The sequence below is a fragment of the Bufo bufo genome, chromosome 1, assembly GCF_905171765.1.
Source record: "Bufo bufo chromosome 1, aBufBuf1.1, whole genome shotgun sequence".
Lineage (NCBI taxonomy): Eukaryota > Metazoa > Chordata > Amphibia > Anura > Bufonidae > Bufo > Bufo bufo.
The window spans coordinates 631,781,036-631,796,159 of NC_053389.1; the positions used below are offsets into that span (position 1 = coordinate 631,781,036).

The 15,124-nt window shown below is 46.7% G+C and overlaps 1 protein-coding gene across 2 annotated transcripts in view; it reads right to left on the reverse strand.

The window, feature by feature from the left end:
* Positions 1 to 14,826, reverse strand: part of MTMR10 (myotubularin related protein 10) — a 79,140-nt gene extending 64,314 nt beyond the window's left edge. For both annotated transcript variants that reach the window (XM_040413839.1, XM_040413838.1), the window contains exons 1-2: positions 14,538 to 14,826; positions 14,270 to 14,330 (exon numbers count right to left, since the gene is read on the reverse strand). In XM_040413839.1, coding sequence (XP_040269773.1) covers positions 14,270 to 14,330; positions 14,538 to 14,594 — 118 coding nt within the window. In that variant the 5' untranslated portion in view covers positions 14,595 to 14,826. The remainder of the gene's footprint in view (positions 1 to 14,269; positions 14,331 to 14,537) is intronic.
* Positions 14,827 to 15,124: the final 298 nt, after the last annotated feature.

Genomic DNA, 15,124 nt, shown 5'->3' on the forward strand with positions numbered 1-15,124 from the left:
CGGAGCCTTATCAATCATGTTAATGCTCCGTGTCTCTGCTGTCCGGAACGAGGCTTGGCTCTCTTTCACGCAGCGGATTCCACGCACAGCATCCGCTCGTGTGAAAGAGCCCTAAGGAGGTGTGTGCCTCCTAATAAAGTGGTCTGGACTGTAAAATGTTAGGCCCCTTTCACACGGGCAAGAATTCCGTACGGGTGCAATGCGTGAGGTGAGCGCATTGCACCCGCACTGAATACGGACCCATTCACTCCAATGGGGCTGTGCACGAGCGGTGATTTTCACGCATCACTTGTGCGTTGCGTGAAAAATCACAGCATGCTCTGATTGACCCATAGAACTGAATGGGGCTGCGTGAAAATCGCAAGCAAGTGTGGATGCGGTGCAATTTTCACGCATGGTTGCTAGGTGACGATCGGGATGGGGATCCGATCTTTATTATTTCTCCTTATAACATGGTTATAAGGGATAATAATAGCATTCTTAATACAGATGGAGGGGTTAAAAAAAGAAATAAAATTAAACTGACCTCATGCACTTGTTCGCGAAGCCCGGCTCGTCGGCTTTCTTCTTCTTTGAGGACCTGGGAGGAAAAGGACCTTTGGTGACGTCACTGTGCTCATCACATGGTCCATCACCGTGATGAGCGCAGTGACATCAAAGGTCCTTTAGCCAGGTCCTGAAGGAAGTAGAAAGAAGAGGAGATCCGCTACGCAATCAAGTGGATGGGGTGAGTTAAATTTGCTTATTATTTTTAACCCCTCAATGGACATTTTACTAAGCATTCTGTATTAAGAATGCTATTATTTTCCCTTATAACCATGTTATAAGGAAAAATAACAAAATCTACACAACACCGATCCCAAACCCGAACTTCTGTGAAGAAGTCCGGGTTCGGGTACCAAACATGCCGATTTTTCTCACGTGCGTGCAAAACGCATTAAAACGCTTTACACTCACGCGTAAAAATCGTGCATTTTCCCGCAACACACCAGCATCTTGTCCGGCCCTTACACGCGACGCCTGTGTGAAAGAGGCCTTAGTCTTTAGTAAATGACCCCCATTCAGTAATATTTCACAGAGGACAAAACTGTCAGCCAGCCAACAGCAGCGGCGAGCGGCCAGACTATAGGAGGGTTTTATAAAGGGTGAAATGCCACGTACTGTAATAATCTTGTTCTGTAAGTGAGCGCATGACAACATATACATTTGTAACTAATCTTATGTAAGCGCACTTACCTTCTTCACTTTTCCCACACTCCCTCTCAATGGCTCATGTATAACGATTAGAGATAACATATCAGACTTTTCAATGTTTTCCTCATGTAATATTTTATTTTTAAGCTGCAGTGGGAGCTCCCCCGCCCTGGCACTTGCTGCATACAGATTACAGGTAATGATGCTCAGACACCAACTGCATTAATGATTATAGGGCCCAGACCATTAAGCCTCATCCACACGGCATGCGGCGGGTCCGCAGTACACATGCACCGGCCGTGTGCACCCTGCATCACAGATGCGAACACGAGATGCGGTGCGGAACGGAAGCACGGATCGGAACTCTATGGAAGTACGACAGAGTGGCGTTTCTGTCCGTGCCTCCACACCACAAAAAAATAGAACGTGATCTATTTTTTTACGGTGCGGACGGATCCATGTAAGTTGAATGGGTCTTGATCCGGAATGGCCGCGTGTATGAGGCCTAAGGCTGCATGCACACAACAGTGAAAAACGGACATGTGATGTACATTTTTTGTAACGGCCATCACACGTCCGTTTTAAGACCAATGGTAGTCTATGGGGTTATTCACACGGCAGTTTTTTTGAATGTCAGTGAAAAACGGACGTCAAAAAAATAGAACATGTTCTATCTTGTCCTTGGGGCTGCCCCCATACAGTGTAACGTCTCCTTGGGGCTGCCCCCATACAGTGTAACGTCTCCTTGGGGCTGCCCCCATACAGTGTAACGTCTCCTTGGGGCTGCCCCCATACAGTGTAACGTCTCCTTGGGGCTGCCCCCATACAGTGTCACGTCTCCTTGGGGCTGCCCCCATACAGTGTCACGTCTCCTTGTGGCCCCAAGTGTTTTTTTTCTTCTAAATGGGCATTTAGCGCGATATATATTGTTATCGCGATAAATTTCTTAATATCGTACTTTTTACCACGAAGGGATGTGTCTTAGCAGGAAGTGGCCTTGGCTTATCTGGTAAAGAGATCTGGCCGATTCTGGCACAAAGTAAGGCAACTAATAGGTGGTATTGGAATAGGCAGTCTATAGATGTGCCCGATTTATCATCCACCATCAGCCCCTGTGATATATCTGGCACATTTTTAGACTGTGTAGTCTAAGTTTGCCAGATATTAGTCTAATTTTGTCTAAATATTAGACATTATTAGTAAATCTTCTCAGTGTCCAGGACACGCAGGCATGCCGAGCACAGAAACGTGCCGCTGGCATCTGAGCAGGATATGATAGGGGAGAGAAGCTAAGCTGTATGATTTGGAGTAGGATGTCGGAGTAAAAATAAATCCTGACAGGACTCCTGGGAAGACAGGGAGTCCAGGTAACTCCTCAATGGGGGAAATTTATCAAACTGGTGTGAAGGAAAACGTGCTTAGTTGCCCATATCTACCTATCAGATTCCACATTACAATATGCAGAGCTCCTTCAGAAAATGAAAGATGAAATCTGGTTGCTATGGGCAACAAAGTAGGTTTTTGTTTACCCCAGTTTGATAAATCTCCTGCAGTGATTGAGTTTTCCCTGTATCAGTCTGTCACACTGTGCGGGAGGGGTAATCAGGACTCTCACTGTCTCTCCTAGGAGTCCTGTCCTAGAAATGACAAACCTATTTATCCCAGAGCTCAGCTTCTCTCCCTCTGCCATTTCTCTTAAAGGGTTTCTATCACTTCGTTTCACATAATTAGCTGTCAGACACTAGCGATCCGCTAGTGTCTGCTCTGCCCAACCATCCTAATATAATTGCTTTTGGGGCAGCCGTTTTGCTAAAAAAAGAACTTTTATTAATATGCTAATGAGCCTCTAGGTGCTATGGGGCGTCATTAGCACCTAGAGGCTCCGTCTACCTTCAGAAACTGCCGCCGCCCAGCGCATCCCTCCAGCCCGCCCATCTCCTCCTGAATGCGATCCTCCCTGTGAGCACCTGTATTCGGCGCATGCGCAGTGAATGTCTGACAGCTTCCCTGCTCAGACATCTCCACTGCGCCTGTTCCTCGGAGCACTATGACGTCATCGCGCAGGCGCAGTGAAGATGTCTGAGCAGGGAAGCAGTCAGACATTCACTGCGCATGCGCCGAATACAGGCGCACACAGGGAGGATCGCATTCCGGAGGAGATGGGCGGGCTGGAGGGACGTGCTGGGCGGCGGCAGTTTGTGAAGGTAGACCGAGCCTCTAGGTGCTAATGACGCCCCCATAGCACCTAGAGGCTCATTAGCATATTAATAAAAGTTCTTTTTGTAGCAAAACGGCTGCCCCAAAAGCAATTATATTAGGATGGTTTGGCAGAGCAGACACTAGCGGATCGCTAGTGTCTGACAGCTAAATATGTGAAACGAAGTGATAGAAACCCTTTAAGTTACACATATCGGTCATCCTGTGGTCCAGGTACATAATCATTATTCCTGGCAGTCCCTGGCAGAGATGCCCTGCAGTATTTCTCATCCTGGCATTTTAGATCCCATAGGTGCAATGTAGGCACCTTAGTCAGTCTTCATATTAATATGAAGAGCAGGTTGCACTTGCTATGTTTGGCATCCTGTAGGATCCCCTGCTGGTAGCTGCTAATCTCCTTAATTAATTGACTTTCAGTGGATATGATTTATTAGTCTGCACGTGCAGAAAAGCCTCACCCCAAACCGTACCAGCCACATTTCTTGGTCTGGAAGTCTGCTTCACAAGGGTTTTGGATTGTGGAAGTCAGACAGAAATTCTGTCAGTCTGTACACCATTTACAGTAACTGAAGTGTGTGACGAACTATAGGCCTCTTTCACACGAGCGAGGTTTCCATCAGGATACAATCCGTGTAGTGAACGCACAGCATCCGGACTGAATCCTGACCAGTCTGCGTATGTGAGCATCATTTTTCACACCTCATCTTTGCATTCATGAAAAATCACAGCACTGGTTCCATAGAAGTGAATGGGGCTCCAGTATGAGTTAGGTCTGCAGCACTTTTAGGACACCACCAAACAGCATGCTTGTGACGTGGCCGTTCTGTGTTCAATTACCGCATGGCTGTCTGGGCCATAGAGGGCTCTAGTTAAACTATTGAAGACGGCATTGTTTAGGTGGTCTGCATTGTTAATTGGGGGAGGGGAAGGAATGTGGCAGAGGCATTGGAGTAGTAGTGTCTCCCCCCCCCCCCCCCAGTAATTGGGGGGGGGGGGGGGGGAGCAGACCAGGGCTGCTAATAAAGGAATCTGTAAAGCCATGTCACACATTATAACAGAGAGTCATCCACAGATCCCCCATAACAAAGTGCATTCGCAGCAATATCTCCATTCACTGCTATGGAATTCCCAGTGATCAGCTATTTTCAGAACACTATTAGAATAATTGAGGATGACCATGCATGCACATTGTGCTCTCCCTTCACTTCAGGGGCCCGGATGGGACAACCCTTTTTTTTCTGCTTATAAACTGCACCATGGAAAAAAAAAAATGAAGTGCCCTGGCCATTCTCCATGTGGGTTCCATGTCCAGAATTCCCTTTGAAAATGGGCATTAATGAAAATCCACAGCAAAACCAATCAAAAAGTGTGTTATAAAATGCATCAGAAAAAAAACACATCCAAAAAAAACCTGATGCAGATTCTGCATTAGGTTTTTTTAAGCACAGAAAATACTCTGTGTGAACATACCCAAAGAGGCTGCAGGATCAGCAGCTTACAGTGGAAAGGCTAAAGAGAGATAATGAGGCATTCTGCAACCAGCTGCTGTGGTTGTAACCTCTGTCCGTGCCTGCAAAGTCCTGTGTGGTCCAATATTTCAGGATTTGGGGCCCCACTTTAAATTTTGCCCGGGGCCACACTGTCTAAAACCGGCCCTGCCTACCAGAGAAACGCGTTGAGCTCTATAGATATATTGCTTAAGCGACAATTTTTATAGACATACTTTTGGATGCATATACTGTGGGCAATAGATTAGAATTACCATTAGGGATCCACTGTTCCACCAACTCTGTTGAATGTGCAAGATTTGTCATCAGTACATAGATCTAGTCCCGGTACTTATTCATCTACACCTCTAAACTTACACCGACTGCATTGTTGTACACACCGTGTAGCCCCTTTTACAAATATCAGGGGACTTAACTGTTTACAGGTTAGAGCCTGTGATTCAAGGGCACCTGCCCATCAAAAAGTTCTTAATATTCCGTGTGTAATAAAAGATTTTTTATTTTTATGTTAGTATCTATACAGGCAGTGAATTCTTTTTTCTCAGTATACAGTGAGGAACTGAAGTATTTGAACACCCTGCGATTTTGCAAGTTCTCCCACTTATAAATCATTGAGGGGTCTGAAATTCACATTTGTAGGTGCATTCCCACTCTTAGAGACAGAAAAAATAATAATATAATAATTCAGGAAATTACATAGTAAGATTTTTAAAGAATTATTTGTCTGGCACTGCTGAACATAAGTATTTGAACACCTGAGAAAACCAGTGTCAATATTTGGTACAGAAGCCTTTGTTTGCAATTACAGAGGTCTAACGTTTCCTGTAGTTCTTGACCAGGTTTGCACACACTGCAACAGGGATTTTGGCCCACTCCTTCACACAGATCTCCTCTAGATCTGTCAGGTTTCGGGGCTATTGCTGAGCAACACAGAGATTCAGCTCCCTCCAAAGATGTTCTATTGGATTTAGGTCTGGAGACTGGCTAGCAGTGATGGTCAGTTCGCAGTGTTCGCAGGTGAACACATGCGGGCTGCCATCTTTAGTAAGGTAGACTCACCCGTCCGGCGATGCACAAGTAAGACCTTGCCTGTGCCGGTCTGAAATCAAATGCTGGCGAACACTGCGAACTGACCATCACTGCTGGCTAGGCCACTCCAGAACCTTGATGTGCTTCTTACGGAGCCACTCCTTGGTTATCCTGGCTGTGTGCTTCAGGTCATTGTCATGTTGGAAGACCCAGCCACGACCATCTTCAATGCTCTGACTGAGGGAAAGAGGTTGTTTCTCAAAATCTCACAATAAATGGCCCTATTCATCCTCTCCTTAATACAGTGCAGTCGTCCTGTCCCCTTCGCAGAAAAGCACTCCCAAAGCATGATGTTACCACCCCCATGCTTCACAGTAGGGATGTTGTTCTTGGGATGCAACACATCCTTCTTTTTCCTCCAAACACGAAGAGTGAAGTTTAGACCAAAAAGTTCTACTTTGGTCTCATCTGACCACATGACTTTCTCCCATGCCTCCTCTGGATAATCCAGATGGTCATTGGCAAACTTCAGACGGCCTGGACATGTGATGACTTGAGCAGGAGAACTTTCCGTGTTCTACCGACAGTGACCTTTGAAACTGTGGTCCCAGCTCTCTTCATGTCATTGACCAGCTCCTCCTTTGTAGTTCTGGGCTGATTCCTCACCTTTCTTATCATCAGTGATACCCCACGAGGTGAGATCTTGCATGGAGCCCCAGTCCGAGGGAGACTGACAGTCTTCTTTAGCCTCTTCCATTTTCTGACAATTGCTCCAATAGTTGATCTATTTTCACCAAGCTGCTTAGCAATTGCCCCGTAGCCCTTTCCAGCCTTGTGGAGGTCCACAAGGTCTGGTGTCTTTTGACAGCTCTTTGGTCTTGCCCATGGTAGTAGTTGGTGTCCGACTGACTGTGGGGTGGACAGGGGTCTCAGAGCTCAGACAGGTGCTACTAAGTTAGATTAATGAGTGGAGTAGAGGTGGACTTTTTAGAGGCACAGTAACAGGTCTTTTGAGAGCCAGAATTTTTGCTGTTTCTCTGGTGTTCAAATACTTATGTTCAGCAGTGCAAGACAAATACATTCTTTCAAAAATCATACAATGTGCATTTTTTTTTTATTCTGTCTTTCAGAGTGGGAATGCACCTACAATGTGAATTTCAGACCCCTCCATGATTTTGAAGTGGGAGAACTTGCAAAATCGCAGGGTGTTCAAATACTTTGTTCCTCACTGTAAATCAGTAGAAATCCGCCCCAGTGAGTTAGAAAGGACAAGGCAGAGTCATATGCTCCTCCAGTTGTGGTTGTATCATGGATAGGAGCAGTGCACAAGCAATATACACCAATGTCATAAGGGGCTGTGGCCTCTCTAGCAACATAAATACCACAAAACTAATAAAGATGTATTACTAAGTTTATTACAATTACATTTGTTAATACTGTCCTAAAGTGACCAATCTCTTTGAGGAGTCGGGGGGAGGTCAAGGGAGGAGGAAAAGGAGACTAAGTGGAGAAAGAAGCATTCTTTTCTAAGAAGATATTAACAATGCTTCAGTACAAATCTTCGCTTGTACCACTGATTTATAGTAAGAGATATACTTTAATAGGGAGATGCCTGGAGATTAATGACATTATTTTGGCGTCCCATCAATTCTAACATCCGACGTGGAGAAACGCAAATAGTACACTGGACAACAATGTCGCATGTGATGAAGAGTCTCGTACATGGTACCTTATAATTAGACTCTGCATTTAAAAATACTAAATGTCAGAGACACAAAAACGCCAAAACGGAAAAAAATGCCAGAAAAAAAAAAACACAACAACTCTAAAAAGTGACTCTACGTGCATTCCGTTTCCATATGTCCGTTCCGCAAAAAAATAGAACTTGTCCTATTGTCCGCATAGCAGACAAGGATAGGACTGTTCTATTAAAGGCCAGCTGTTCCGTTCCGCAAACGGAATGCACACGGACGTCATCCGGTCGTGTGCATGAGCCCTAAATGTTGATGGCAGATGTATCACCCATTGAACAAAGGCACATACTTACTGATGTGGATATGGTAAAGGTGATCCATGTCAGTATAATCAGAAACCTCACACACATCCCCAGACAAGGACATATAGTAACTGCTGGTGCAGAAGATGATATCATCATGAGATTAACCATTCAGAGCACACACTGCCTTCCTCAGCAGACTCCCAGCATGCACAGGGTGAACCGGCCATCTATTCAGCATGCCTTCTACCCTGGTAACAGCCATGGGAGGTGGCGTTGCCTGGCAATCCAGTGTCCTGACAAATGAAAGGTATTTTAAGCCAATCTGCAGCACAAAAAGGACCATTTAAACTCATATCTGAGTTCCCAGGAGGGGGGATTTTGAAGTCAGTTTGGTTTGTGTCGGTGATGCTGAAATTTGTGCAAAATATATCAAACATCATTTTAAAATAATTTGATCTAGAGATGTAACTCCAGATGTTTCACTACCCCCTGCTGAAGTGAGATTGAGTTGTTTTTTTTCTAGGTAAAAAGCCGCACAGACCTATGAGAAGAAGGAGCGACCGGCGGCCACGGCGCACGTGAGTATAATGCTGCTCACTAACATACCATCGCAGCCAGGACTCCAGTAGCGCGACTCCTGGCTGCCATGGTAACCGATCGGAGGCCCAGCATTACACTGCTGGGACTCCGATCGGAACTGCCCACTGCCACCAATGATGGGGGGAGGAGGGGGACCCTGTGGGATATGGCCGGCACATTCATTGACCACAGTCCCTCCCCTCCTCCTCCTACTCTGTCCTCACTGGTGTTCAGCGGCAGCCGCGCACAGTGGGGAGGGAGGGGACTCCCTTCTTCTCCCTCCACTGTGCCGGCCGGCGGGCTCAGGAGAAAATGGTGCGCGCAGAGAGCGCGATCATATCGCGGTCCGGCGATATAGGCGATATGGCGAAAATCCATATCGTGGCCCAAACTTATATCGCATATCGCCTATACCGCCCACCCCTACTTCCCCCAATGTCTTCTCACATGAAATTCACTCAAAGAAAAGCTGCCATCATGCAACACCTTCTGATTACCAAGATCACTGTATGATGAGTAGTGGGTCCCTGGACGGCCAAACATGAAGAGGTTTCTCAGGGGTGAACTATCTTGATGAGGATAGGTCATCAATATGAAAATCAGTGGGGGGGCAACTGCCGGCACCCCCGCCGATCAGCTGTTTGAATAGGAGGTGGCGCTCCATGCGAGTGCTGCCTTTCCTTCATTGTATAACTGCTCACCTTCGCAACCGCATCGGTGAGCAGGTGTAATTACAACTCCTCCGACCTCTATGGAACGAACGAGGACTGCTTTCTACTCAAACAGCTGACCGGCAGGGAGTGTCGGCAGTCGGCCACACATCAATCAGATACTGAGGACCTATCCTGAGGAGAGGTCATCAATATATAAAAAAAAAAAAAAAAAAAAAAAAAAAAAAAAAAGCTGACAACCCCTTTAAGGCCCCTTGGGGCAATTATCGGGTAGGAGTGTTTCTAGGAACACTCGCACTCAATAAATACATAGTGTAAAAATGCCACCAATAACTGGATGAATGAGCAAACATTGATCAGGTAAAAGTACTGCTGATGCAGTAATAGTTTCTGGGCAAACAACCATCTGCTGCCCAAAGCATTGATTTTTTTATGGATATGAGCAATTGCAGAAACTATCCCTCGTAGTCATACAGCAAAAATGATTGCTGCATGTAAATGCAGCTCTCACCTCCTCTGACATGCAAGCAACTACCAGGAACAAACAAAAAGGGGCCTTAAAGAGGACCTTTCACTAGTTTAAAAACTAAAAACTAACTAGATCAGTGGGCAGAGCGGCGCCCAGGGGTCCCCCTGCACTTACTAGTATGTCTGGGCGCCGCTCCGTTCGCCCGGTATAGGCTCCGGTGTCTGTAGCTCCCTCTGTTGTTTTAGTTTTTAAACTAGTGAAAGGTCCTCTTTAAGCATCTACACATAGATAGCTGTCAGTCATTGATAAGATGCCCCTGTGTACTACTAAGCTCAGAAAAGCTGAAATATAAAATGTATAAAAAAAGGCCTTGTTCTCATCTCCATCAAGGAGATCCAGCACATATGCTGGCTGTCGGCCGGACAAAAAAATAAATAAAAAATGTTGCATGAAACTACATATTTTTCCAGCAGAAACAGAAAGTGGCTGGATCACCGCCATACCTTATTACAGTCAATGGGGATCTGGCGGTAAAGTAGAGAATCCGGCAATGCAGGATTCTGTCAGATCCAACAAGGGTCTAAGTCGGAACAGCCTGCCGGACCTCCTTAACCGAGATGTGAACTCAGCCTTACAAGTTTTACTAAGTCTTTTCCCATAAAACTAGATATCAACCTGCTCAGCTCCTCCTGCTCTATAACATGCTGCCTGCAGATTACATGGCAACAGGTTCTATATAAATAATCCACACACTCATACGAGACATAGTGGGGGAGATTTATCAACCTGGTGTTAAGCAAAACTGATTTAGGTCATATTCGATTTAGCTGAATCGTCAGAATAACTGAAAAAAGTAGGGAAAAAAAAAAAACAGATCCTTTATTTTGATCTGCAACTACTACCTGACAGAAGGTATAAGCAGATATAACTACAATTTCATGATGAAGAAACAAGATATGTTTATTGTGTAAACTGCTTTTTAGTGACCTTCTGCTTAGGAGCGAGTGGCGAGATGTTCGCTATGACAGCTATGTACTGGGACAATGTTATAGGGCTCTGTTCACATCTGAGTTATACATTCCTAATTATAATGGAAGACAGAGCGCTGTGCCGATGGACGCCAATAGCGACCTATGGAGACATCTGCGAGCCGTCAGGTCCAGCTAAAGTATCCATAACTTTTTCCACCAAAGGCTTTATGCACAGGGCCATGTCCGCATTTCTGTCTGCTTCTGTGTGAATTTTCTCAATTCTCTCAATAGAAGGGGCTATTCTCTTCCACACATAGGATCTACTCTATAAATGGCAGAAAAGCCACAAAATATGGCTGTGCAAATAGAGATATCCACACAAAAAATGTGGATAGCACTCTGAGGAAACGTATGGTAGCATGCATAAGGTATCCGCAATGGGGCCTAATCTGAACGCAGCCTAACCAACCGTCACAAGTCAACCCATTTCTATTGGCCGTGGCTGTGACTGGGCCACCTGGTCATATATTATGGCAGGCAATACACAGCCTGATCCAGTCAAGAATTGCTGAAATGTAGCATTTGTAGTCGTCCTAGACATGGATTTCAGAGGGAGGTCAGCTTGCCAGACTGTAATGCAAGTGAATGGAGTATGGAAAAAATAAAACCTTGTGTAATCATTTGACCCACGGTATAATCAGGTCATCTCATATACATAGCGCAGCCACAGGAAAAAGTCCATGCAGTGAACACAGGTTAAAATCCCTCTACCCACTAACACCAGAGGAGGCCAGTTTGTGTGCTGGCAATCATTACCTAATGCCTGCGGTTTCCAGCCACATGGGCACACCCAGACGACTGTGTAAAAAGTAATGTGCTTGGCACAACAGCCCTGCACCACTCCAGTCTCACTCCAAACGGAAACTCTGTAACATGAAAAGGTTGTAGCCAAAGGTAACATTGATCAAGTGTTGCTGCGACATCCATTTACAGATTGTCCAGGGTGCATGCCCACACCTGCCACCAGTCCATGCCATATCGGTCGCTGTGCAGACTAGCCAGGCCAAACACATTCATCATCACTCCTGACAGCTCATCAGCAATGGACTGATCCCCTGCACTGTGACCTATTTAAAGGGTTACTCCTCGCCCAGCATGTGCCTCTAATAGGTGCGGGCATTCGGTTATTTTCATAAATGCCTAGAGAAGCGAACTGAAAGAGCAATGCATGTGCAGCCGTCCCTCCATTCATGGCACCTGCATCTCCTATCTCAAGACAGGTGCAAGTCCCAGTGGTGGGACCGTACGTAATAGCTACACGCCTTAAGGCCTCGTTCACACTTCAGTGATTCGGTCAGCGATTGTGAGCCAAAACCAGGAGTGGATGCTACACAGAGGTGTAATGGAAAGATCTGCTCCTGTTCTGTGTTTTTGACCCGCACCTGGTTTTGGATCACAATCACTGATTGAAATCACTGAAGTGTGAACTTGGCCTAAGTTTAACCCATCAAAATTGGGTGTATGAGGCGAGACGTTGGGAACTGCCATTTCTTCATGCATACAGCTGATTCTAACAACAAGTCACATGCATTTTAAAGGGGTTGTCCCATGAACACAATTTATCCCATATCCGCAAGATCGGTGAAAGTGTCTGATCAGCGGGGGACCGATCGCATCAACAGGGACCCATCACCCAGTTTGAATGGAGCGGGGGTTACGCATGTGCGCTGCCTCTCCACTCGGATCTATTCGGGCTGCCGGAGATAGAAAAGCGCCATCTCAGTCAGCGTAAAGCCTCATGCAGCCGTCAGTGGAACACGGTCCATGAGATACCGGACTGGCATTGCAGGCGTCACAGCAACCAATGACGCCGTGCGTTCCTGCAATGCCAGTCCGGTGTCTCACGGACCGTGTTCCACGGACGTCTGCATGATGCTTAACAGAGGTGAATGCAGCAGCGGACATGCGTGTCTGCCACTCTATTCAAACGTGGAGAACAGGCTGCTATTCTCATGATCAAGAAACATGGGCCCCAGAATGGGACCGTAACACATGGAGAGGGGATAAGTAGTCTTCACGGGACAACTCCTTTTATCCACACGTCTGCATCGCATCTATAGAAGAATGGAGAAGATCTGTATGGGCAAATATGGATAAGGCCTTATGCACACGGCCGTTGTGCGGCAACTTGCGGTCCCCAATGCACGGGCAACGTGAATGGGTCCGTGATCAGTCCGCACCACAAAAAAAAAAATAGGACATGTGCGGAGGCACTGACAGAAACACCATGGAAGCACTCCGTAGTGCTTCCGTGCCTCCGTTCCGCACCGCAGCTCTGGATTGCGGACCCATTCAAGTGAATGGGTCCGCATCCATGAGGCGGGGAGCACACGGCCGGTGCCCGCATATTGCGGGCCGCAATACGGCCACGGCCGTGTGCATGAGACCTTATACTGAAAACCAACACACACTGGGGCACATTTACAAAGACCTGCATTTTCACGCCGGTCTATGATTAGCCTAATTTATGATGAGGCACACTTTGTGATAAATTTGGCTAATCCTCCGGCAATCGTGTGCCCGATGGAAAAACGATGCCAGCCCACATGTTAGTAAGTTTTCCGTCCTATTATTGTCCGCATTATGGACAAGGATAGGACTGTTCTATTATGGGCCGGGCGTTCCAAAATGCAGAATGCACACAGCTGATATCCGTGTTTTGCAGATGCGTAATTTGCGGACTGCAAAACTTCCAATGGTCGCGTGCCTGAGCCCTAAAGCATTGGGTGAAATTTGCAGAAAATGTACTGCAAAATCCACATTTCTGCTGCAAAAAAAGTGCTGCACCCTAAGGCCACCTCTGCACACGTTGCGGAATACGTACAGAAAAAACACCGCGTATTACAGTACCAGCAAAGTGTATGAGATTACACAACTCTCATGTGCACTTTGCAGATTTTTTCCATGTGGAAACTGACCTGCCGCGCAGATTTCAAATTAAATAGCAGGTCAATTATGTTTGCGGTTTTAGCTGCAGATTTCACCCTTTTCAATGGAAGGATGAGATCGGTGGCAAAACCGCATCAAATCCGCCCCCAAAACTGCTGTTAGACATTGTGGATTTGATGTGCAGATATGCTGCAGAAACACACACAAATCCACACGGAAATTGGCGTGGCTCTTATGTGTGTTCATCCGCGCCCGTCTGCTGGTGGCCTAAGGGTGCCTTCACGTGCTTGCAGAAAATCCGTTCCATTCACCTGAATGGGTCTTGCAGAAATCCATGCCCCATTCAAATGAATGGAAATGATTTTCAATAGCAGAAACTTCTGCAACATGTGAAGGCGCCCCCTAACAGTGCGATCCCAAAGTCTGGAGATCTTGGCATTGCGATATCATATTTATCGTCAGTGGCCCCTAATCCGGGGAGGAGAATGACCCCCCTGAACACCTGTGTGAGGGCTGGAGAACCCCTTTAACTCCACCTGAGCTGGAACAGGTTCAGTGGTCTACCAGTGACAACTTCCAGCAGCTATTAGGCAGATTTCGGAACAGCCCATGATGGAATCCAGTGTTACACTTGACACAGTGACGGGCAGATAAATATACAGACCTGGCGAAGGCGCACTTACCTGGCAGCAGCACTGCTTTCAGCTTTTTAATTTTGGTTTCGGGGCTGAGTTTGTCTTCGTGCTGGAAAACATGGAATAAATATGTGAGCGAAACATGGAGACATGTGCAATACCGACACTCAGTGGGACTACAATGCCCAGCAGGCCTAGGCCGTGGACCTGCTGGGAGTTGTAGTCCCCCACTACCACAGTTGTATATGAAGAAGAGACACTTGACTTGCAGTAAGTGCCCCCCTATACTGAGGGCTCCCCACGGTCCATCACATACCTGAGGTGGCAGCAGATAAGACCTGAAGCTAGGTTTAGGCTGCTTAATGGAGAACATTGCGGATGTCCGAACAAGTGCTCCGGGCAGAAGGTGTACACGGCGTCCCCTCCGAATCCCTGCCGGGGCTGCACTTATCCTGCCCGGACCTGCGCAGCCTGCTGCATGGCTGCAGTCCTCTGGCTTTTGTTGTGGCTCAGGCCAGACATTTCCCTCAGTGGGTCTCACTCCCACACGCACTTTGTATTTGCATTCTCACTGATTTCCTGTGAGTCTGTCCCTTTCTTTTCACAGTCTGTGCACATGTGCAGAAAACCCATTCAGGGGACGCGGCTTCTGGCGCCCGGCACTGCCACCTAGTGTCCATGTGGTGGAACACGAATTCGCCTCGTCATGGCTTACAATGTGCTCTGAGGTAAAATATTTCAGAACGGATAATGTATGCCAAAAATCATTCTGACTTGGGACAAGTGCTGCTGAGGGGAATTATTGCTCAGCTTTAGTTATATCCAGGGGTGCACCTAGCCTTTCTGCTGCCTGAGGCGAAAACTGAACCGGTGCCCCCTCTTTCCAACGCCAATTTCTTAACC